The sequence below is a fragment of the Nelumbo nucifera genome, chromosome 5 (assembly GCF_055504915.1).
Source record: "Nelumbo nucifera cultivar China Antique chromosome 5, China Antique-T2T, whole genome shotgun sequence".
NCBI classification, from domain to species: domain Eukaryota; kingdom Viridiplantae; phylum Streptophyta; class Magnoliopsida; order Proteales; family Nelumbonaceae; genus Nelumbo; species Nelumbo nucifera.
In genome coordinates, this window is record NC_142653.1 from 37,194,377 (window position 1) to 37,221,022 (window position 26,646).

The 26,646-nt window shown below is 36.3% G+C and overlaps 1 protein-coding gene across 1 annotated transcript; it reads left to right on the plus strand.

The window, feature by feature from the left end:
• The first annotated feature begins 18,414 nt into the window (after positions 1 to 18,414).
• Positions 18,415 to 20,315, plus strand: MYB69 (myb domain protein 69). Its single transcript, XM_010272078.3, has 2 exons — positions 18,415 to 18,821; positions 19,223 to 20,315. Exons 1-2 carry the CDS (start codon positions 18,668 to 18,670, stop codon positions 20,050 to 20,052), a joined length of 984 nt encoding a protein of 327 aa, XP_010270380.1. The 5' UTR covers positions 18,415 to 18,667; the 3' UTR covers positions 20,053 to 20,315.
• The last annotated feature ends 6,331 nt before the right edge of the window (positions 20,316 to 26,646 follow it).

Below are 26,646 nucleotides of genomic sequence, written 5' to 3' on the forward strand. Positions count from 1 at the left end.
TGAACAGAAGGACAGATGCACTGGCCAATCTAGATGGTCCGTCACGTCCAGTTGATGGTTTTGATATGCCACATCATCTCTCTGCATGCATGGCATGTAGCTTGCGTAAGAAATCTCCCTACTCAATCAAAGAGTGAACACTTTATTATATTTTATGTAATATATATTTGTTTTAAATAAGAAAAATAACTAAATCTTTTCATGATTATTTGATAAAGCTTTTATTTTTCAAAAAAAAAAAGTTTTTCTTGAGAAAAGTTAATAAGTTTTTTTCAAGGGGTTAACATATTTGCAAACATCAGACAGGAACTCACCAAAACTAATTTCTTGTCCATATCATATGTCAAAAACCTATTTTTAATTTTATTTGTTAAGAAATTTGACTCAAATCCCACAAGATTAAGGGGGTATTCGTCAAATTAAATATATATGGTTTTGATTTCAAAACAAAAATAACTACCACATCAGCAAAATGCCAATATCTATGATTTCATTTTTTGAAAAAAATGCAATTGCTACATCAGCAAAATCATATTGTTTTTTTTTTTTTTCTAACATAACAATCGTTTTTTGTTTTCAAAGAATGAAATCAGACCTATCAGCATACAACCCCTAAATTAAAAATTGCAGAAAAATAACTTAAATTGTTATTTTCATTTTGCGTTATTTATGCGGGATAGAAGTAAAGGTTGACTATCAAACCCATAAGATCAATCTTGCGCTGATGGAGGTCATCTTGGTTTTAAGTCAGAACTTTGTATGTTATTGTTAGGTCAATCTGGATATCTTCACCCATGATAATAGGAGCCCAAAGAAAACTTGAAACAGATTGTTAATCTCTATCTAGTATCCAGTACTGGATGTCATGGTTATCCATGACTTTTGGGAGTTGTTTCTTTGTGAATTTCAACTTCGAATGCCAATTAATTTGTAACCGGTCTTAATCAAGAAGAAAGGCTTAAAGAACCAATGTGAGGCTCAATTCTAACCAGCACACAAATTTATAATAATCACTGGGGTCAGATTAGTTGAGCATTATCCAAATGTTAATTCAAAAGTTTTAAAGGAGAGAGACCAAAATTCTACCAGGAATCTAGTTGATAAAGATCCATCTTGCTTCAGTTCCCACCATTGCTTTATATACTTCAGTCTGGATGAGCTCTATAAGGTCAATGAGATGGGGCTGTCCAATTTGGTCCAATCCGCGCGAGGCCCCATTTTTAGTCCTATCTCTCTCTCTCTATTTTTAGTCCTGTAACCCCTTCGGCCTGTTGTTTTATATCCTGCATGTAAATGAGTCAATGCTGGTTCTGACCATTCTGTGGGTGCAAGTTTGAACAAAATGAGTTGTTGGCGCAAGTATGAAAAGGATCAAATGTAAATAGCATCCTTGATTTGGTTTTGACCAACTGCTGGGACCGATCGTCCCAATAAGTTTCCATAATGCGTTCTCCGTAAAGGCAAAGAGACCGAGGACCCACCAGCCACCAACCTATCTAGATCAGGAAAAAAGCCACTAATAAAAGATTTTTTTTTTAATTATTTGACAAATAAATTGTCTTCTTTGCTCTGCCAAACCTTCACTAGAATGCAGATCATATATGTATGCAGACTAGTTATGGACGTAGCCATCTCAAAATTAATTTTTTGGATGCTTAAATTAACTTGCTGAGGTTCTTTTGAGTACTTTAGTTTTACAAATATTAGGGTTTGGGATGTCGCTTTTTTGTCATTTATTTATTGTCTTTATTTTCTTAAATTCATTGACTTTTAATAATAAATAAAGACCCCACCACTTCAAGGGTGTTGAGATAACAACTGATGGCTGGGTTTTGTTATTTCCTAGTAAATATATAATTTATGAGAAGCAAGTAGGTCAATTCCTTCTCCAATGAGAATATGGCTATTTGGGGTCCTAGTAGAAAAAAGAAAAAGAAGAAACAGCTTTCCTTTTTACCTTTTACTGTATTTGATAATTTTTTAGAGGTCATTACAGAGAGAGAGAGATTGAGAGAGAGAGAGTCCATTTGTCTTACTTCAGCAAGCATCAATAACATAAAAAGGGTTTCTATAGGATGATTAATTGGACTGATTTCAATTGGGAAGTGGCAACTAGGGCTGCATTTGGTATTATTTTAAGGACTTACTTTTTTTTTGCAGTTAAGACTTCAGTATTCATAAAGGTATTTTAACTGCAAAAAAAGATAAAACCTTAAAATAAAGAATGCCAAATGCAGCGTAAAGTTGTTTTTTGATTGTCCTATTACCTAGAAATGCTGATGCAATCGAACAATACTCCAAATAAATGTATTAAATTAATAAGTATTGTTGCCTCAGTGATTGTCTGACAAAATTACTTTCTACAATCTAGACCTCGTTCATGCCTCTCCACACAGTGATTTGAGTTGGAAAGAAACAATATGTACCCATACAAAAATACCCCAGAATTTTCTCTTTAGACTGTTTTCTGATGCAACAATTGTTTTTATTTTTTCTAAAACCATTCATATTATCAAACACCCGTTTAATCTTCTCAGGGATGTAATCTGATTTCAACATCAACCCAACGATGGATGCAATCCATACACGAGTTCACATCTCCTCCCCACAAGGGGTCATCCCACAATGTCTCACAGCACATCCCTGTTGTGAGAACATTTCTTAATGATGACATCATCATTTTTGATACTACCATTAAGAGATGTTCTTCATACACGCCAAAGATATGCTATAGAACGTTGTGGGGTGGAAATATGAACTTCAGACACATGAGTTCAGCCTGTTAGGTGGAGGTTGAGCCAGATTTGAGTCCATTTGATAATATTATATGTTGGGAAAAATTGTAGACTGTAGCTATTAATATCGAACTCAGAATTTTCCAAGGTGACAATTGGCGCTCCAATTGAGGGAACATATTTGAGTTGGGTAGGCAAAGATCTCAATCCAAGTCCACCAACTTCTGATTAGGTCTGGTTGAGTTTTTAAGACCAAACTTAGCATGAGAAAGCCCAATATGTGCATGCTTAGATTGAAGTAGGCTGGGCAAATTAATTCACATTAATGCATGTTAGATCTATTAGGTGGCCGGTTTAATGATTCAACTGGGTGGTTTGCCTGGTGATTAAACGATCAAAATGTCATGTCCAGCAAGATCCAACTAGTTGTCCGTACTGGACCGTTTTGGCTCATAAATAAATTAGGATACCAGTTTGGTTTTAACCCCAAATCATTGATTTGGTCAATGACTTGTTAATCTTGGCGGTTAAATCATACGATTTTTTGTCTATTTTTTATTTTAATTTTTTTAATTACTACAGGCTGGTCTGTTTAAACCAGTTCATCCAAAAATCAGTGGCCAAATGGTATTGGTTCCTGATGACGGATAATTTGGTTCAGTAAATGATGTGACAACACATGAAACGACAGAATGATGTGATGACATCTCAGTGATCTCAGTCAGTGAATCACCTCGCGCACCTTGGGTCATCTAATTAGACTGAAGTGTAAATAGCTCAACTATATGTACTAACCTGCTGAGGTGCCACATTTCCTCAGGATCATGGCACCACATCAGTGGAGTTCATCTTCTCCCCGCCCGATTTGTACGGACATGGATAATCCTTATCAATTTGTCTATATAAAGACCTTGCCTCCAATCTCATTAGGTATACATGACCGAGCTCTCTAAATTCTCTTACAATCTAACTTTCAGCTCTCTCAAAACCTCCAAATGACTAACTTAAACATTGAAATGCTCATACCAGATAAAAAATCCCGAATAGTCTGACATACTTATCTTGCAATTTGACTAGGCGGCCTCATTAGGTCGGCGTCCGAACTGTCTTCTAGTATGGAGAATCAGATCGTGCACCATGAGTTCCGATAAACGTTGGCCCTAATTATATAAGAGATCATCATGTTTTCCCTGTGTCAGTCTTTGTTTTTAAGAATAAACATTTGATTGTCCGGTTTTATTTTATTCTTCCTACTTAATCAAATCGTGCTTATCAGGAAAAGGGGAAAAGAAAGAAAATTTTAAAAGAAAATTCGATAAATAACACCCAAAAGCTAATACAACTGACAAAAGTAAAATATAAAGAAGGGTGACGCATGAGCTAGAATTTATAGAATGATCCTACATCACTTAATTCATAAACAAAGAGGGCTAACTGATTCTAACAAATAGTTTTAAACCACAAGCTTCTCATTGTTTGGAATTCCGTTCCATGAAACTTGGTGTTCCTTTTATGGTTTTCAGTCTTTTGACAAGGCTAGCTTAATCCACAATGTATCTTCTTTACAGGTGGGAAATCTATTTCCACTATTCACTATGTGATTGTTTCAAAACAAATACTCTTTGTTGTGTGAGGCTGTAAATTTCCATAAAAAGAAGTGTGTGATGACCAATTACAACAACTGATTCTTCTACGCTCACCAACTGAACTTGAACAATGTGTTTTACTCCCCAAGAGAAAGAATTATTGGTCAAATCCTGAAAACCAACACTGCAAGCTCCTACGAGCTATTAAGGCATCAATGGTTGGAAACCCATGTTTTAAATTGCATCACTATCTCCAAATAGCTGAAAAGTCCTCTTCTGAAAAACATGTATCAACCAAGGATAAAAAGTCATCTTCTTGAGTATCTCTGGTTCTAATTAAAAATACAATGTCCCATAAGACCCCTTTCCTGTTAACTTGTTACCTTTGTAACACTGCTATAACCTTACAATATCTTTTGGGTTTCAGTTTTGGAAGCAATAAAATAACAAGAACATCTTTTGTTATACTTTTATGCACCAATTTATTTTGAAACCCGGTGATTTTGATTTGTTTTTAAACCAACTCAATTGAGAAAAATAATTCACATTGGAAAAGTTAAGAGCCCAAGAGGCATCATAGTCAACATATTCTATACAAATACAAAGGTAATAGATTTCAGAGAAAGGGTGATTATTTTCATTTTTAATATAGTAATTAATTACATCATGTTTATAGACTAAGACAGATCAAACCTATTCAAATTTTGAACTCTTAAACACTGTCTAGACCTCTATATAGCCTATTTCAGTCCATCTTAAGCTCTACCATAACAGAACAAATTCACCATATCATTATCCCTAATTAAAAGAAAATGTTTGATATAAATATATTTTTCACTATTGCCTCTTTAAGAAATTGCCATTCTGTTCTGTTCAGTGCTATATATATGGCCCATATCCATAATCAGTGTTTACCAAACAATCACCATAATCAACAACATAATGCCTTAATTTCTACCCTTTATTGCCGGAAACTCTTTTGTAAAGACAGTGCTTATGTGGCATTTTAAAAGTGTTTTGCTTTAAGTTTACTATCAAAGAATTCTGCTCTGCTGCAACTAAGATGTGACAAGGCGTGCTTGGTTGGTGGGTGTGGTTATTTGAAAAAGCAGGGCCTCTCTTTTTCTAAAAAGCAAAATATTTTATTTTTGAAAGAGAATGCCTTTTTTTTTTTGTTTTGATTGAGCCTCTTGAGAGAGGACCAATTTATGAAACAAAAGATAAAAGCTACTTTCCTGGTTTTCAAAAAGAAAAGTATTTTTTAGAAAGGAGGTGACCTTTGATTGTGGTTCTAGAACGGTGAACGTATACATGAATTTAGCTTCTTTGCCTATTTAAAACCATGTAAAAATAAAATCAACCTGCCAAGTTCCAACTAAACACCAAACTTAGAAAAATGTTTTGCCTTGCACTTTTCAATACATCCTATTTAACACCACCCTAGACTTGGAGAAATGTTTTGCCTTTTAAATTTATCAATATTATATGCCATAATACAGTGGGCGCTGTTTGAACATCTTCTCTAGGGTAGTCCATCCCCCATCCACATAACCCCACCCTCACCCAAATCCTGGTGGCAACGGATTTGATTTCAGGTCTCTGCTATGAGTCAGAGGTCTTACCAACTGAGCCATCATCATTTGGTAATGGCTAAAATAGTTTTATTTCTAGTCCGAATCCGATTATATTTCTCACAATTTTATCAATTACTATAGAATAGTGTTGGTTTGGTCTTAACACACTATGTGGAACAGACAAACCCCTATTTCTCATCTGTGTCTAATTGTAACTATGGGGTGTAAATTGTGTACTTGATTTGAAGAATTTACACTGCATTGCGCCCCATATTTTGGGTCAGGCCCATACAAATTTCAACAAATTCCCAACCTAAGCCCATCCAAATTGCACCTTGTAACTTCTACTTCTAAAAGTTAAATCCTTCATGATCAAACCAAAGCCCAAGCCCATGGCCCAATCCCCCTCTGAAGCTTATAGATTAAATGGAGTAGAGAGATGGGCCAAAACTGAAATCCATCTCATGAGTGAAAGAATAATACGTTGTAAAATCAGTTATGTTTGGTACCATTGAGATCGGATCTGCTCCTCACATGCACATCCCGTACTAATTTATTATTATTCACGGGAGATGCTCTCAATGCACGGTGGATATGCCTGTGAGACATCCATTTGTGAGGAGCAGATCCCATCACAATCACTGTGCATTGAAAACAATTCACTTGTTGGCTAGTCATGATTGTGACAGAATGTGCGTGTAAGGCGCCAGGTGTGAGGAACAGATCCGGTCTCGTCATAATTTTGTTTCCTTTGTGACTTAAAGTTGCAATAATTTGTTGTTTTGTTTGAGCTATGCTAGTTTTAGTTTTGCTTATATTCGATTTGTATGCTTTTAGCTTTGCATTGTATGACTGTATCCTTTCGTTTTTTTAATGAATCTATTTTTCTAGTAAAAAGGCCCAATATTTTAAAAACTGATCGGAAACCAAAACCGCTTTGAACTGATTTCTGGGTAAGTCGTTTAACTGTCCAATTTGAATGGACAGTCATTCAAATTTATAAACATAAAAAATAAAAATGATAAAAAACTATTGTTTGGGCCAAACAAGTCAAGTGGTCAACAGTTTAACTACCTAAATCAATGAATTACTGACCAAGATACAGGTTAAAGGTGAAACGGAACCACTTATCTAGGTGATTTTTGGGCAGAATGGTCCGATTGTCCAATCAACAACAGTTTTGATCCAAGCCCATGAAAAAGATTTCAGATCTCTGGTTCTACTCCTCGTCAACTTTGTTCAATATCTGTTTGTTTTTCCGTTCAACACTTCAAACGTTATTTTGGAGATGGTCTAGATATGTTTTTCTTTGAAGTGGTTTGCCCTTTTAATCGAGTTTACTTCAAGGGGTTTCTGTTTGCTTCTCGTTTGTCGATACTAGTGCCACTTCTGACTGGCTTCCAGGCTTATTGAATGGTTCTTTACTCTTGATGTTGAACACAGAGGACGATGTTACTTTTTCTCCAATGTCTTGGCTTTTAGTGAGTTGGATTGAGGCATTTCCGGAGTTGTTCTCTGCACATGATGCTACTGTTCTCCACCATTACAAGCAACCTTCGGGTTCTCTCCGGCAATGTCCATATTCCAACTGTTTCGGTTTCTACAATGGCTTTGGTAGTTACAGAATGTTTTGCGCCCCTACAGTTAACGAAGTGTTATCCAGATTTCTTGCTTTTGTGGAGCCCATTCTTTGAATGTTTGGCGGGTTATAGAATGGAGTTCACATCTCCTCTCCACAAGGGGCCACCCCACAATGCCTCACAGCACATCGCCGCCATGTATTAAGAATATTTTCCGATTATGTATCAGAATCGATGATGTCATCATCGAAAAATGTTTCCAATACATGACAGAGATGTACTGTGGGGTGGGGATGTGATCTCTATGGAATGTTATGTGAATTTCGAGCAAATTGGGCATATCAATTGTGTTTGTAGGAAAAGCTCTTGGATCTCTCTGCATTCACATTTATTCTGATTGCTTGTCTTTTTTTTTTTTTTTTTGCATGGATTAGGAGTGCCATGGCACCCTTGTCCTCTATCCCTCTTTTGTCGGGTATGCATTGTTGGTTAGGTCCCACGTAATAGTGAGTTACACTTGCTGAATTCTTCTCTGTTGGAGGCATTTAGCTGACCCTTTGACATTTCTTGAATTTGTGCCCTTTGCATAGATTTTTTGAGTTGTTTTCTCCCGGTGTTCTTAGTTATCTGTTTTAGTCTTATCATGTTAGAATGCTTTTACAGTTGTTGGTTTCTCTTTCTTGCTGTTACATTTTCTACCTTCAACCTGGGCATAAAAAAATTGGAAAAGCACGGACAGGCACAATGCAGATTTCTGATTTTCACTGCAGAGGTATAAACATTCAAAATGTCAACAATCCACACTCTATGTATCAATGCCCGCTTGTGAATTGATATCAATTCCGAACTGACACCTACCCCAACAGTACTTTAGGCCTATAAATTCTGATCCTAGGCTGAACCGTCATTCTCCCTAAAAAAAGAGGTTGCCTATTCAATGGATGTTCTAAATAGCAAGGTTTTTAAAACCAAACTGGATAACGAACCGGTCAGGGGTCTGGTTCCCAGGTCGAATGGTCCAACCATTCGAACCAAACGGACAAACCGTTCTAACAAAAAAGATTAAAAAAATAAAAAGAATAAAAAAACGGCCAAAACCGTTAGACGGTTCAAACGATTTAGACAAATTAACCGCCTGGGTCAATAGTTTACTAACCAAATCAATAGTTTTTGACAAAATACGGTTCTAGGGTAAAACAGAACCAATCACCTGACCAATTCCTGGTTTTTCCAGTCCAACCATCTGGTCCAGTCCAGTCCGATTTTGAAAACCATGATAAATTGACTTATAAGAATGTTGCAATGCTAAATGGCATAGACTCGGTCTTAGGGCTCCAGTTCGATACTTACGTTTGGGGCCATTGCTTGTTGCCACGGCAAAACTCAGAAGACTAGCGTGAGCATGGGGATTGGTGTTTGGCAGCAGCCACTTGGTGCAAATCTCAAGGTCTGGTTTGATTTTTAACTTGTGCAAAGCTTGAAGTTAAATTAAACAGAATGGAAAACAAAAATAGCAAAAATGAACTAGAATTTGCACTTTATACTGTTGTACATTGTAGATGAATTTTACATAGCAAACAAGTGGAACTCAAATGTTAGATCATATCTAGTCTACTATTCCCTATTTCTATAATTACAGACACATGATCATCTTGCTCCGGAGCTGTATTTCAAGTCATCGATTGCTTGCAGCGGCATCAATACGTGAAGATTGCAGTCAATTTACAGCACAATAATGTTGCAACGACTTCAGCCTTTCATCCTAATAGAGAACTGGGGTTCTTCCTGTTACAATAGATAAATATATTAAAGGTCCATTTGGTTTCCATCCGCAATTGGAATTGGAATCGAAATAATTTATTCCTATAATCTATTTGGTTTAGACAGGAATGAAAATAAGAATTAAAATCAGTAGAAATTGATTTTCATTTCCAAAGAAAGAGCAATGAATAAATGACCATTCCTTCAAATAGAAGAATGTCATTCCAGAAGAAATGGACAATCAAATAGTTGGAATCTAAATAAATCATTCTGGTTCTGATTCCAGACGCCTATTCCCATGAGAGACCCTGATTCATTTCAAGAAGGCACAAAGATGATAAATCCCATCATCAAAGATGCCAAGAACATCTAAGCTAACCCTAAATAAACAGGATTATAACTTTGATATACAAAGGTCTCAAGCAATTGCTGTCTCTTGATTGAGTACCATTACTTAATAAAATCAATCCAACTAAAAGCCAAGTTCCATAAACTAGAATTGTAACGCACGGTTGCTAAGGTGTGCTATTAACGATTTCCACCCACCAAGACGGCCTGTTTATATGGTTCATCCGTGTCCTTTCAGGGCCATGCAATTCGAGAGTTCACATCTCCACCCCACAACGCCCCACAGCACATCTCCTTCATCTCCAATGATGTACCAAAACCGAGATGTTCCCAATACACGGCGGAGATGTGCTGTTGGGCGGAGATGTGGTCTCGCAGTACCAGGTTCCAGCCAGCAGCCCTGTTGATTAACCTGTCCATTTATCCACCATGGAAGCAGCTTAATCACTTGAGCTCAGTCTGTTTTCATTTGGGTCGATGGTTCTCACCAACCGGTTTAAATCTGGCTGGGTTCAGTCTCCATTAGTCCCAATCCAAACCCATTTTGACACAATAATCCAACCAAAATCATTAGATATATGCCTTGATTAATGCACATATAGCATGTGGACGAGATCATCTTGAAGAGATTACAAAGGGCATTCAAGTCGCCATCACCCCTCAACTGAAATGTGGTGTAACAGTCTCTCTCTCTCTGAGAAATCTACATGGGTTTCTGCAACAATATCATCACCTTCTGATCAAAATCTGACAATAATGGAAGCTTCACCTGTTTGGTGTCTCTGTACGCTAATCTGGCAAATCGGATAACTGTTGATGGAGAATGACCTTTCATTTAGAAAAACCATAGAGTAGCTAAACTGTCGCATTCTTGTCGCACTAATTTAATAAAGTGATCTCGATCACTCGGTACCCATCAACAATTGAAAATTGTAGTTGCCAAAGAGATTAAACTAAAACACAAACACCCGTAAAAGACCAACCAACTGTACTTGATTGTCAATTGAAGCTCATTATTTTAATCGGTTATCAAATGGGGTTAGTTTTCAATAAGCGTGAAACAGAAAGAAAACGCCAAGTAACCAATTGTTTGCAGTTTCTTTGCATGATTATGTGCGGGGTTCCACGTCATACCGTTCTAAGAGCAACTGCTGGGATGCTTTTCTGATGAGGAATTTCCATTTCAGAGTTGCAGAATAAATGAATCTCACACCAACAACTGCCATGAAACAAAATCGATCATCAAGGAAAAGAATATATTTTTTACAGGATGGGGATTGATATTTAATGCTGGATGATCGAGCGCAGAAGAAAGTGGCAGTTGAGCCATTCAGGGAAGAGAGAGTGTTTTGATGATGGGTTAGTCAAATTGGTTTGTGGATGTTTTCAGTGTTTGTTGATGTCAAATTTGGGTTTGGTTGAGAAAAGATGGGTTGAGATCACAACAGGGTGGGGTGGGGTGGGGTGGGGTGGGGATGCTATAGAGGCTGCTCATCAAGTTGGTTTCTTGGTAGAAGTCAAGTTTTAGTATGATTTCCATGAAATGAAGACAAAAGTGGAGAAGAGATGTTTATTTGTGCAAGTAACTTTAATGCTTTGGATTTAATGTTTGAAAGCTATTTCAAACCTTTCTATCCATTTATCGTAAAAGGGTGGCCAGAGAAATCAGAAAGGTTTTATCATGGTAGATTGAAACTTGAGAAATGAGAAAGAGATTTATTGGTGGGTTTTAGATAGGATTTCAATAGTCCGGATCATATCAATCCACACTTGTAAAGTTCCGGCCCTGCTTGAACCGGATTTTGATTTGAGTTGGTTGAGGGCCGTCAACCTGAAGCCAGCAGGTAATGCATTGCAGTTGCAGGCTTTTTTGCTTTATGCTTTTTGCTATTTGGGGGTTTAGTCTGGTCTGATTCATGAGTTTACACCGGCCCAAAAAATTTGGCTTCTACCCGGTCCGAGCAAGCGGCAGGAACATACAAAACACTCTATAAGAACACAGCATCCAATTGAGAACATCTTCCCATGAATTTAATATATATGATAAGAAAGATATTTCAAATTAGGGAAAAAAATACATCCCATGATCAAATGCTTTTTACAAGTTAATTTTAAGATCTTTAGATTTAATTTTAGGGTTTAGGATTTAGAATTTAGAATTCAGGGTTTAGGTATGAAAAAATAACTTATTTTTTTAATAAATCAAGTGCGGAAGGAGCAAAATAAACCTTAATATATAGCAGTAAAGGGTGCACTCGATGAACTAAAACAGACTTGCCCCAATCAGCAGTGAGATCAGCCAAAGCTTTTAAATAAAGTGGTCTCTTCATCATCTGATTTGACCGGATTAGATGCAATCCATTACGAATTTCTTTCTGCATCAAGAAAAGAAAAAAAAAAAAAAAGAGAGAGAGAGAGAATCATGTCTAACGGTTTCTTTGTTTATTGGTGAAAAGATTTATTAATAATGGGAGAACCGCTTAAAACCGGCTCTCTTGCTCAACATAGAGAAATTTCTTCCTCTCCTAGTGAGAAGATTTACTAATAATGATAGAAAAAGCTGATTAAAACCAGCCACTTGACATAAAGATAGGGAAAATTTATCATAAACCTCCAAGGAACACTTGCCAGAGGTTTTGCAAATATATATCCCAGTTCCCACAGCTTGGTTTCCCATCTGTGATGACTTAAGCATAAGAAAACTACTGCTTGTGACAATGAGTTTATGCATCTGTTGGATATATACTTTGCGTTTCAGACAAGGTGGGATCCATGTCCACCATATCAGTAACGCAGGATAAGGCAGCTGGACTTGCACAAACTAGCTAGTTTAGGGCATCATTAAAAAAAAAAATAGTAAATGACAAAAATGGCATCAACTACTTGATATCACATCATCTTATTTAAATGGTGTCAAATATAAAAAGAAAGATTGTGGAGATCTTTCACTCTTTAGGGAGTTCGAGGTCCAAAAATTTAGCCAATGGGTAGAATGGTACTTTCATATTTTTCATGAGTCTACATATTAGGATGATATGACATGGATTTACTATCCTTCAATTCCTATAGATGATTTGGAATTGGTTTTGGGTTTTTATAGATTCCTCGATCTTATAAAGTTTTATAATTAGGTTTGTACCATGATTTTAAAAATTGGATTATAGACAGTGGAACCGGAAAATTTGGGAATTGGTTCCTTTCGCCCTAAAACCGCTTTTTAGGTAAAAATTGTTGATTTTGTTAGCACCTGCAGATTTGGAGTTGAATCGTTGATTCGAGCAACAGTTTTTTATCATTTATTTTTATTTTTTAAGTCAAAATAGGCTCTGTTTGAACCAGATGATGGGACAGTTCAACCCAAGAACTGGTACCTAGAACAGTTCCTTGTTCAATCCCGATTTCGAAAGCCTTGATTTGTACAAACAGATTGAGAAATTTATTACAATATAAAAAGGTACTGTAGCATAACATAGAAGTTTGGGATAATACATTAAAAAAATCAATAAAAATTTATGAAAGAGAATAAACCATATAAATATCCCTTTAATTTTTAAATAAATTCCCAAAATACAATACCCAAACGTCTTTACTATAGAATGTAACAAGCCATTTAACCAAAAAAAAAGAAAAAAAGAATGTAACAAACCCCACTTCATGAATTTAATACGCATTCATTAAGGGAAAGAGAAGTAGGTAGGCAAGTTTATATGGAGGGTTCTGTCTCTAGCTAGTATGGTGTCTATATTCCATAGACACCTTAGAACACCATGCATCATGCATGTATATAACTATTATATATGCACTCTTTAGCTGATCATGAATCTAGTGGCTGTATAGTGCCATCCACGTATGCATGGTGATGGCCATGCATGTCATTCACATGGAGAGACATACATCTACACGTTATATATATATATATATATATATATATATATATATATATATATAATTTTTTAGTTGGATCGGATACTAATTAATTGATAGAATTTAATGATGCATGCCTACGTACTTGATAAATACCACTCAATCAATAATACATGAATCAGAACAACCAACAACAACCAGTTAACCGGCCTGAACCAGCAAAAGAGCTGCTACAACCTATATGGTCCATACTTTCTAATTGTTTGACTCAATCATGCGCCTTGAATGCGATGTTTACAGCAAAGGAAGAAGAAGAATTAAGTTTTCCTCAGAATAAGATGTTTGTGGTTGATAATTGTGTAAAGGAAAGTGATTAAAGAAAAGGAAAGAAGAATATATACTATTATATTGCTGCTGGTAATATCTTAATTTTGCATCAAAAGAATAAATCTGAAAGTTGATACAATTCGTTTTGATCATGTCTAATTCTATAAGAAATATAATTGAGAGATATTTTTGTTGCATGTATATTAGTTTCATGTTATCTCTACTTATTCAATGCTGCAAAGCTTCCACTTGCAACCATACATTTTGAACTCTGTACATCTTTCTCTAAACATTTAGAGCTTGTTTTGTAGTGTTCTTGTTTCATGGCTACCACATAAGTACAATATATACGCAATTCAACCTTAATGTTTATAAATATAAGGATCAAAATATTGATACGATCGATAGCGGGATATAGGGGTTTTCAAAGTTTGCTAGGAATCTAAAAAGCAAAAAAAAAAAAAAAAAAAAAAAGATTGAGTATCGATTTGTATGGGTGTTTTATCCATGACAAAATGTATTTGACAGATCAGATTCAACTTGAAATGGAAACACCAAATTTTTGCATTGGGTTTCATGCATAAATAGGGGTGTTGGAAGAAACCTCATTTTGACATTTCTTGGGTCTAGATAGCATTTTTGTCCTATGCCATACCTGACAGTGCATACATGTTTAAAACAATAACAAAATATATTGTTCACAGAGTTGTGTCAACATGTATAGTCTTCTTTAAAAAATATTTAATTTTTTCTTTTATTTTTTTTAATTTTCCATGATATATATATATATATATACATACAGAGAAAGAGATAACAATTGAATATGCTAGTTGGACTAGTTCTCTCCATGGGTGTATATATTACCATTGGATATAAGTGCTTTAAAACCTCGAAGGAATAGGTCAGTTGTCCTGGATAATAGGGTACATGCCCTTAAAGTGATTTATTATTCTTGGAAAAATCTATTTGATGCATTCTATGGAATTGTTGTAACATAACTCAACATGATAGATCGGTGACATCTTTAATATTGTTAAAATCTTTAATGATAAGTATACATTATGAAACACGAAATCATATGTACCTTGTGTAATGTGAATCAATGAAGAGTAAGTAGACCATGTGATGATGCCTTTTAGCATGATTGGTTGAAATTTTGATTTAATGTGCGGAATGTTTGAAACTACTGTAGTGCTGCTTTCAACATATAAACTCAAAAAATTAGTCACTAAGGATGTGTTTTTAGGACATGAATGATTTTTCTTTTTTTAAATTTGTTTTCAAAGTTGCCACATCAACAGAAAATTGAAATATGTTCTTAAACAATGCTTTGTTTTGAGAAAGAAAGACAAGTTGGTTTTATTTTATAATAACAATCCATGTTTTTGAAACAAAAATAAGTTTTAGAGTATAGATCTATATGATTCATGAACATGATATCAAATTACCAGATGAATCATATTCTTTAAGCAACAAAATTCAAGTTCATATCTTTTGTTTCAATTTTGAAAACAAAAAACACATATACAACTAAAAACATGTTTTCTGTAATTTTGTATTAAGAACCCAATTATTTTCAAGCCAAATGGTTTTGATTTAATTTGTTTTTGGAACTCAAGAGTAAAACAATTCACATTGACTAACATCTCATTTAAACTCATGGATTTAATTGAGTCAATCTTCTGGCCGTCTAATTAACTGGGGTGGTTTAAGTTTTGTTCCCACTATTAATATACTAATATGATTATTTCTTCTCTATATCCCGAAGGAAAACCTTGTTAGGATAACAAAATATATGGTTGTTACTTGTTAGTGAGGCTCTAAATAGACCACCCAGTTTTTATGACATGTTCCTTTCATTTACTGGTAGAAGCTCACCCCAAAAATTTTAAATGCATTTTTATATTCATATTCAAAACAATTAGTTTTCAATCATGAAGCAGTATAAGCTTTAAGATATTGTTGTGTTCTGAGTCGTTTCTTATGCTCAACATAGTGGAGGTATAGGTTGTATTTAATTTTTACAAAGAAAATGACTATACTTCATACATCAATTTAAGTTAGTGATCTCTATTTGAGCTCTAAGCTGTCACTCTTTTGCTCAAACTTGGCGTTTCCTGTGATTTGATTTTGCAATTTTTTAATTTCATGCACTTGAATATAACTATAAAATATTGGTATCATCAACATGAACACAGACACCCCAAAGAAAAAACTAATGATGGTAGCAACTAAAATCTGACTTCTAAAATAACTTAGTTAATATATGATATGTTAAAATCAAGGTTCAAAATATTGATACGTATCGATCAATTGATACATATCGTGTCAGGAACTTTCCGATACGCTTTTATAGGAGTTGTATTAGGTCAGACTATGATTCAGAGGATAGCCAAGACTTAAACTGACTCTTCTAAACCGGTTTTAAAAAATAAATAAATAAAATATAAAAAAAAGCACCGACACAAACCAATACGCTTCGATACTTTGAACCTTGGTTAGAAAAAATTTCTCATAATCCAATGTATTGATGATGACTGGTTACTATTTCAATTAATTATAGAACAACATACCAGCATTCATATATCAGATGGTAATTAAAGATGATTGTTAAACAAAAAGGGGGTATAACAAATCAACAATAAAATACTCTATTGCATTTTAATTAAAGATATACATGCAAATATAACCGGCATAAGATATTTCTGCAGTGGATGAATAGCCATAGAATTAATTTTATACCAACAGTTCAATTGCCCATTTCCTAATTAACCCATAATATATGAGAGAGAGAGAGATTAGTAGCTCATCAGATGGTTGGGAGACACCTCTTATTCCAATTTAGGGAAACCCTTTTAAAATTTCTTAAATGAGCTGACGAAAGGTCATTGATGAGCGTATGCATGTATTGTCTAAACTACTCAAACAAAATAAGTGTAATATATATATATATATATAACAATAGCAGAAATGATAAATGATGATCATGACGATGGCTGTTGACTTGCTGTGTAGGATAAGCTATTTTTAAATAGTGTGTGTGTGTGTGTTTTTTTTGTAGTGGCAAAAAGAAGAATTTGATTTCGTGGAGTATGGTGTCTCATTCTGTTAAGAAATCGTTTTACTATTGTATTATTTAATGTAAATGTTTCTTCCTTTGACTCGCCATCTATATGGAATTCAAGAAAATAAAGACGGGCTGCCCATTTTTTTTAACTTGATATCGTGCTAAATAGAATTTGGACCGACTTAAGGCTAATATTCACTACTTAAAACTTGTAACAAGGACATAAGAAAATGACTAGGGACCTTACCTCTTTTTAGAGATCAAATTTGTGCCCCTAGAGTCCTTCTCATGTTGTAATTGGCGTAGTTAAATGAAGTGTATTTGGAGTAACATCTAAACAATTAATACGACTATCAAAGAATAAATTGCCTATCAAGGTTACATCATTGATAGAAGAGTTCAGCAAATACATAAAATGGAAGAGTAAAAAGGTAGCAGACACGTCATATACTGATGCAGACGAATTTCCTTCTTATTACTACCCATTTATAATTAAACTATATATCACCAATATTAATAGGCAAAAGAAAAATCAAAGTTAAGATATCAGTGCCAATTATAGCTAGGTAGGAAAAATTAGCCCAGTTTTGACAGTTTGGCTATTTTCTTCCCTTCTTGGTTAGTGATAACTAACAAAGGCAACCTTACTAAAATAAGGTGAGAGAGGCAAGAAAGCAAAGAGTATAAAATAAAATATATTGAAGGCCCCAAAGCCCTACCCTTTATAAAAGAGACTCCTCACCTCAAGATATATAAGTATGTATGCTCTTAATTATAAAGCCTTATAGTTATTACTTCAACTTGTCATAAACAGTTTATTATATTACAACATACTGCACCCCTCTCTCTCTCTCTGTTCTCTAAAAATTATAGAATAATTAATTTTTTTATTAAAATCATAAATTACATATAGACTAAATATATCAATTATTGACAAAGTTACATCTGCCACAACAGTTTCTTGATAATCTTTTCAAATAACTTATTTCCAACCTAAAATGAATTAAATAATTTGGTAATAACTAATTAATGTAACACACTCAAATGGACGATCTTCCACATGCATTTACACTAAGATGGGAAATTTCGTGAACCAATGAAATTAAGCTTCAGAATATGTAGTCACAGTTAGTTACACCACATTGTATTTAATTAATTTGAAGAGGGGTTTGTTTCGAAACATAAACATGAGAAATCGCCTAGTTGTTGTTGCACCACATGGGGGTGCATTAAAGCTTACTACTTACGAACAATATGATCATTCCCGTGTCAACAACCCGCATGCAGTTCCTTGTAGTAATTAATAAGCTTGCCTTTTATATGTATTCAATAAACTACTCCAAAGAAAGAAGATCTCAAATAGGCAACCTCAATAAATTACATATTGCCTGAATACGTTTGTGTTGAACTGCCATGTAAATAATAAGGTAACCCGTTTGATTCAATAAAACAGCATACCTGAAAATAGTTTTCTATTCCCTTTATTATATATCTCTCAATATGAGCAATATGAAAGACAAAGTATTGTTAGTGAAGTTTGCAAATAGGTGGGAATTGATAGTGAGGGTTAATTATGTGCCAATAGAAAAGCAAGAAAAACTATCAGTATCTCTACAGATATATAGTCTCATCGTATTAGGCAAAGCCACAAAAGTGACTTCTCATCCGCAACCCATAAACCAACCCACTTTCTTCTTCTTCTTCTTCTTCTTCTTTCGGTGCTTCTTCTTCCTCCTTAATTCTCTTGTTGCCATAAATTATATTGTCTAGGTCTCTACTTATTGGAAGATAATCTGCAGCTCTGTGGCCACGGATTTAATTGATAATGGAGGACTCAGGGTCTGGAGCAAGTGATGATGGAAAGACTTGTCCTCGAGGACACTGGAGACCTGCCGAGGATGAGAAACTCCGGCAGCTTGTCGAGCAATATGGCCCCCAGAACTGGAACTCAATAGCAGAAAAGCTTCAAGGAAGATCTGGTACATAGAAGACTCTCTCTCTCTCTCCCCCTCCCCCCCCCCCCCCTTCCTCCCTTTAATTTCAAAGCTCAATTACAGTTGGATACTAATTAAAATTCAACCTTAAACATCCATTCAACCTTTAAATTACCTCTGAGGATCAATTTGGTAGAATTATATCCGTTGCACCATAATAAACAAATTTCTTTTCTTCTTTTGTTTTCTTTTTTTTGATCAACTCCATGATAAACAAATATGAAGTTTAATATCCCACTTCCTCATCTACTAATAAAAGAAATTATCTCATTCCCTCCCTCTCCCCTCCCACCTAAAATTTCAGAATCACTAATAAATGGTCGTTTTATTTGTAATTTCCCAAATAATATTATATATATATTTATTTTATATTTTTTAATTCACAGGGAAGAGTTGCAGATTAAGATGGTTTAACCAACTTGACCCGAGAATTAACAGAAGGCCATTTACGGAAGAAGAGGAAGAAAGGCTTCTCGCAGCTCATCGCATTCATGGAAATAAGTGGGCTTTGATAGCTCGTCTCTTCCCTGGTAGAACTGACAATGCTGTGAAGAATCACTGGCATGTCATCATGGCTAGAAAACACAGAGAGCGGTCTAAGCTCTATGGAAAGAGGGGTTGCCAAAATTTTTTTCTTCGAAATTCCAGTGCTTCCTCTCATGACTACGGAAAGTGTTCAAGACCCCAAATAGAGAACCAGTCCAAAGAATTCCAGTTCAACCGTAGTGAGTTCCTTGAATTCCAAAGTCATGGAAAAGATGGGGTCTTTGAAGTATCCCCATCGAGTTCCCCCCAAACTTGGGTATTTTCGAGTTCAATGAATACAACCAGCACACAGTCAGTAGATACTTTTCATGGCGGAGGGAGGGATTACTTCAGTTCTAGTTGCTGCATTATGGGGAGCTCACATACTTCTGATCTGCAACCTCGCTATAGCTGCTATACTAATTCCTCTCTCTACAGCGGATGCAGGAATTTCAGTGTACCACTGCTTCCTAACTACAAGGGGTTTACTTATACTCAGCATGGGAACCCTAACCAGAGTGATCATGGTTATGAGAATAACAAAATGATCAAGAGTACCGAGTTGGAGAGATTTGGAGATAATGGGCTGACACCAAAGTTTAGAATGACTACAGATCAAGAGCAAGGAGATGACTCCAAACACAAAGATGTGCCCTTCATAGACTTTCTTGGTGTGGGCATCTCTTCTTAATTACTGATACATGTAAAATCCTTTTTAAGTTAATTAACTCCTAAATTTCTTTTTTGTATAATTTTATCTCAACTTATATGGCTGAACATGGAAAAGCATTTCAGTTCCTCCAAGGGAAATGGTGATGAGGTTCATATATATTTATGAATTAATTAGAATACTGTTCTTGACTTCTTGTTGTCTAGGCTAGGGATACATGAATTTTGTTAACTTTTTTTGCTCTTCATATGTTCATATTATAGATAACTAATACAGTTTCAGTCGTTTCTAGATGACAATAAAATTTCACCTTCTCTCAAGTTCCAATATCTCTGAGACAGGCTTTGTTCACATCTCCATGCTCTGAAATTTTCATGAAAGTTATAAAATAAATACTACACTTGCATCAAAAGACAATGTATATAAGCTGAGGTGTTCTTGTATGTGTTTGGCCCTATTCATCTCTTACAAGTTATTGACATCATGCACAAGTCCACTATACTTTCCATGATTGAGTCTTACTAACTAAAATTATAATAAAAAGAGATGCCTACTAAATTTGTGTCATTTGGGTAATCAAATTCATATAGTACTTTCTTTAATTTGATACCTAATAGTAATAGGTATAGGTATATTACACGTCTTATTAAGTTAATTGGTGTGTTAATGCATCACAATCTGGGTTGCCATAATTAGATTCTTATATTGGAAACATGCCTTACCAAAATAACTTTTATTCAAATAGTTTAATTGGCGGGACAGCTGATGGATGGCTTGTAGCTAAAAAGCTAATTCCAGTAAAGGAACCAACTTACCTGCTCTTAAACTTCTTCTTTCTAGTCCTTGTAATTTATCTTAATTTTGGATTATGATTATTATTATTATTATTATTATTATTATTATTATTATTATTATTATTATTGGATTTTATAGGTTATTTGCATGCCCACCAAAAAAAATTAAGAAAAAATGACCAATTTCTATTTTATAATCTTCTTTATTGACGCAGCGTGGAAGCAATGAAAACCGGAACTGGCGATGCAAGCACCAGGCGTTCGCTAGCACCTAGCGAAAAACACCGATTTCTCTAGGAGAGAGAAAAAGGTGGCGAAAATAGGAAGAAGAGAACTTAAAGAAATTCTGAAAATCTAAAGTATGAATTGATGAATAACTTTGGGAAAATAACAGTATTTATAATACATTTGGAAATTGTAAAAGAACTAGAAAATAATAACTAGGATAGATCTAAACATCTAATTTGATAGGATCGAACTCTCCTTGGTTTGATATTCTCCGTCCGATCTCCTTAGGTGCATGGATCTTGGATTATCTTGCTAATCTTGATGCTTCTTGGAGTCTTTCTTGATAATCTTGGAAGAGTCTTGTTCTATCTTGGAAGAGTCTTGCATTATCTTGCTAATCTTGGAAGAGTCTTGCTAATCCTGGATTCTTGGATCCCTTGCTTATCTTGAATTCTTGGATCTTAGTTAGCTTATCCTTATCCTAGGAGCTGCTGCCCCTAGGGATGAGATGGGCCTTGTGATGGGCCTCCATCATTCTCCCCCACTTGGAGAGAACTCGACCCCGAGTCGTGACTAGGGTAGGCGAGTGTTATTTCCGGTAGGTACCGATGAAGGTCAACAACGTTGAAGGTCCTGGACATACCATATGATCTGGTAAATCTACTACATAGGCATTGTCACTGATCTTCTTCACGATCTTATATGGACCATACTTCCGAGGCTTCAACTTGTTGTAAGTACCTACGGGAATCCTTTCCTTCCTTAAGAAGACCATAACCTCATCACCTACATCAAACACTTGAGGTCGGCGGTGCTTGTCTGCGGCCATCTTGTACTTGGCGTTGGATTGCTCTAGCTTCTGCTTCACGGCTTCTTGGACGGACTGGATTTGTTCTGCCATCTGTTCTGTTGAGATATTTGCGCTGGATACTCTGGGTAGCTTCACTAAGTCCAGTGCATGGTTAGGGACCTTCATGTATACGATGGAGAATGGGGATCTGCCTGTAGAACTGTGCGCTGCATTGTTATAGGCGAACTCAGCCTGGGCAATGGCGAAGTCCCACTGTTTTGGCCTTTCCCGGCATATGCTGCGGATTAAATTCCCTAAGGTCCGGTTTACCACTTTTGTTTGTCCATCTGCTTGCGGATGGGCTGTACTGCTGAAATTAAGTGATGAATCAAACATCTTCCACAGGGTCATCCAAAAGTGACTAAGGAACCGTGTGTCACGATCTGAAGTGATGGTCTTGGGTACCCCATGTAATCGAATAATCTCCCTGAAAAATAATTTGGTTGTTGCAGACGCATCTGTTGTTTTCTTGCATGGGAGTAAGTGGGTTATTTTTGAGAACCTATCAACCACCACGAAGACGGAGTCCATGTTCCTCTGGGTCTTTGGCAAGCCTAGCACAAAATCCATGGACAAGTCCTCCCATATAGCAATAGGAACGGGTAGGGACATTTAGAGGCCTGTGTTCTGGGTTTGTCTCTTAGTTGTCTGACAAACATGGCACCTGCTTACGATGATAGACACATCCCTTCTCAATTTCGGCCAGTAATATCGCCCCTTAACAGCTTCTATTGTTTTGTCCCTTCCCAAGTGTCCTGCTAGTCCACCCCCATGCAGATCCCTGATGATCTTTTCGCGGAGGGAGGTGCAAGGGATACACAACTGTTCCCCTTTCATAAGGAACCCGTCATAAATAAAGAAGTCTTCTGCTGACTGCTTATTCACACATTTCTCCCATACCTGTTGGAAGTTTTCATCTTGGGCATATAAGTCTTTTAGACACTCAAAACCCACAATCTCAACGCTGAGGGTCTTGATGAGAGCTACACGCCTGCTAAGTGCATCAGCCACTTTATTTTGCTATCCTGTCTTATACATAATTTTATATGGGAACTTGTCTAGGAAAGTAGACCATCTGGCATGTAAATCACTTCTTAATTGCTTTTGCCCACTAAGATATTTTAGGGCTTGATGGTCAGTGTAGAGAACAAATTCTTTTGCAATCAAATAGTGTTCCCATGTTTTCAGTGCTCTAATCATAGCATAAAACTCCTTGTCATAAGTAGACCACTTTCTCCTGGCTTCATATAATTTTTCACTAAAGAAAGCAATGGGTCTTTTCTCTTGGGACAATACAGCCCCTATGCCAACTCCACTAGCGTCACATTCAACTTCAAATAACTTATTAAAATCTGGCAAGGCAAGAACAGGAGCAGTACATAACTTTTCTTTTATGAGAGCAAAACTTTGTTCTTGTTCTTCTCCCCATGGAAATTTCCCCTTTTTCAAGCATTCAGTAATGGGAGCCATGATACTATTAAAATTCTTAATAAAATGCCTATAGAAGGTTGCCAACCCATGAAATCGCCTGACATCTGTGACAGTGGATGGGGTCGGCCACTCCCTAATGGCTTTCACATTTTCCTCATCTACTTTCACACCATCCTTGCTTATAATAAATCCTAGGAATAATAAATTATCATTTATAAAGATGCATTTCTTCAAATTAGCATATAATTTATTTTCCCTCAATGTTTTCAGGACCTCCCTAATATGTCCCACATGCTCAGTGATAGATTTACTGTATATCAAAATATCATCAAAATAGACTACCACAAATTTACCAATGAAGGGGCACAATACCTGGTTCATCAGCCTCATGAAAGTGCTAGGTGCGTTGGTTAGTCCAAAGGGCATGACTAACCACTCGAACAAGCCATCTCTAGTCTTGAAGGCTGTCTTCCATTCATCTCCGGGACGGATCCTAATTTGATGATATTCACTCCTGAGATCTATTTTTGAGAAAACTACAGCTCCGCTTAGTTGGTCCAACATGTCGTCCAGCCTAGGAATGGGAAATTTGTACCCAATGGTGATCTTGTTAATGGCCCTACTGTCGACACACATTCTCCAACTGCCATCCTTCTTAGGTGTTAATAAGGCAGGTACTGCACAAGGACTCATACTGATTTGAATGTGTCCCTTTTTCAACAATTCTTCTACCTTTTCCCGTAAGATTTCATTCTCCTTAGGACTCATCCTGTAATGTGGGAGGTTAGGTAGACTAGCACCTGGGACAAAATCAATATGGTGCTGTATATCTCTCATGGGAGGGAGTTCATTTGGTAACTCCTCTGGAACTACATCATTAAATTCATCCAGTAGTCCCTGTATTTCAGCTGGAATTGTATTTTCATCATTAACATCTTCTCTTTTTACTACTAACAAATGTATCTCATGAGTATCCTTACATTCTTTAACAAATTCAGCATGATGATGGGTGATGGTAAGGAAATTCTTTTCATATGCCTTTGGAGTATTTGTAATACTTTTTTCTGCTATGGGTAACAAAGTATACCGTGTACCTTCTTTTTCAAGTTGGTAGGTATTCTTACTACCCATGTTCCTTGCATCTGTATCAAATTGCCAAGGCCTCCCTAACAAAATATGGCAAGCATCCATATCTATAATATCACAATATGCTTCATCATGGTACTTACCAATTGAAAAAAGTACTTTGCAGCGTTCTTCCACTCGTACGTCGCTTCCTTCCTTGATCCACCCAATTGTGTATGGGTTGGGATGTTTTTCAGGAGTCAGCTGTAATTGTTGGATGACATCCCTGCAAATAATATTTTCCTGACTACAACTGTCAATAATTAAATTAAATAATTTTCCCTTGACAGTACATCTGGTACGAAATAATCTTGCCTTTGAGAAGTATCCTTATTTTTTAGGACAACATCAATTTTCTTACCACACAAGTATACTCCTCATGTTCATATGGACCCTCTTCATCCTCCCCATCAGGTCCACAATATACTTCCTCCTCAATATCTTCTTCCTCCTCCCTTTCTACCATATTAAGTGCCTTCCTCCTAGGACAATCACTGGATCTATGTCCAACCTCATTACATTTAAAACATTTAATAGGAGCAGGCCTTGCATAAGGGTTACTGGGTTTAGGAGGGTTGGAAGGATTACCTCGAGTATGTCCTCCTGTAGTAGCCTTACCGGCGTTACTTGTACTTGCCGGGTGAGAAAGTTGTACTGCCGGAACTGATTTGTTCCTGTCGACAGTTGCCAGTCTGTTGTCACTCCCGCTGTACCGGCAATAATTATCACTGCGTGCCTTGTCCTGGAATATTAATTCTGCTTTCAAGGCTAGGTTCCTTGCTTCCTGTACACTAAGAACAATCTGTACACCAATTTTATCTCTGATAGACGGTCTTAAGCCGCTTAGATAACGGGCTGCCTGCTGGTTATCACTTTTAGATAATTGATTTCTTTCAGCTAATCTCAAAAATTCAGATGTATATTCGTTAACACTACGAGAACCCTGTGCACACCTCTAATAAGATTCAAACATATATTGTTCATAGTCAGGAGGTAAAAATCTACCTCTGATCAATTGTTTCATGCGTCTCCAGGTTCAAACAGGACCCCTTCATTCTCTCATCCGGGTCTCTCTCATCCGTTCCCACCAAACAGATGCGCCTCCCTTTAATCGGAAAGCTACTAATTTTACCCTTCGTTCCTCTAGTATTTCCATGTAATCAAAGAACCTATCGACTTCTGTGATTCAATCCAGAAGTCCCTCTATACCAAGATCTCCACTAAAAGTAGGAACATCTACATTGAGTTTAAATTCATCATTATTCCTACGGGGTTGAAATTACCTTGATTGTGCCAATTTCTATCGTTTCTGTCGTTGCCAGGAAGAACTGGAACACCACCAAATTCGAAATCATCATCACTATCGTCGTCAAGAACTGGGCATCGGGACGCAGTAGCGACGGGTGGTCTGTCATGGTCGCCTCCTGCGATCTGCTGTGGATTTTTCCGGATTCGTGGGACAACCTCCCGTAACAAGGTTTGCAGTTGTTCAATCACCTCTGCCAACTGCCGTTCGATGTTACGTGTGGCTGTACGCTGCTCTTCGATTGCTTTCCAAACAGCTAGGAACCCCTGATTTCCGTCACGGGGTGGGTTGCGACTGCTACCGTCTGGGTTGGACATGATTGGGCGAATTCCCTACTCTGATACCACCTGACGCAGCGTGGAAGCAATGAAAACCGGAGCTGGCGATGCAAGCACCGGGCGTTCGCTAGCACCTAGCGAAAAACACCGATTTCTCTAGGAAAGAAAAAGGTGGCAAAAATAGGAAGAAGAGAACTTGAAGAAATTCTGAAAATCTGAAGTATGAATTGATGAATAACTTTGGGAAAATAACAGTATTTATAATACATTTGGAAATTGTAAAAGAACTAGGAAATTTTAACTAGGATAGATCTAAACATCTAATTTGATAGGATCGAACTCTCCTTGGTTTGATCTCCTCCATCCGATCTCCCTAGGTGCATGGATCTTGGATTATCTTGCTAATCTTGATGCTTCTTGGAGTCTTTCTTGATAATCTTGGAAGAGTCTTGTTCTATCTTGGAAGAGTCTTGCATTATCTTGCTAATCTTGGAAGAGTCTTACTAATCTTGCTAATCTTGGAAGAGTCTTGCTAATCCTGAATTCTTTGATCCCTTGCTTATCTTGAATTCTTGGATCTTAATTAGCTTATCCTTATCCTAG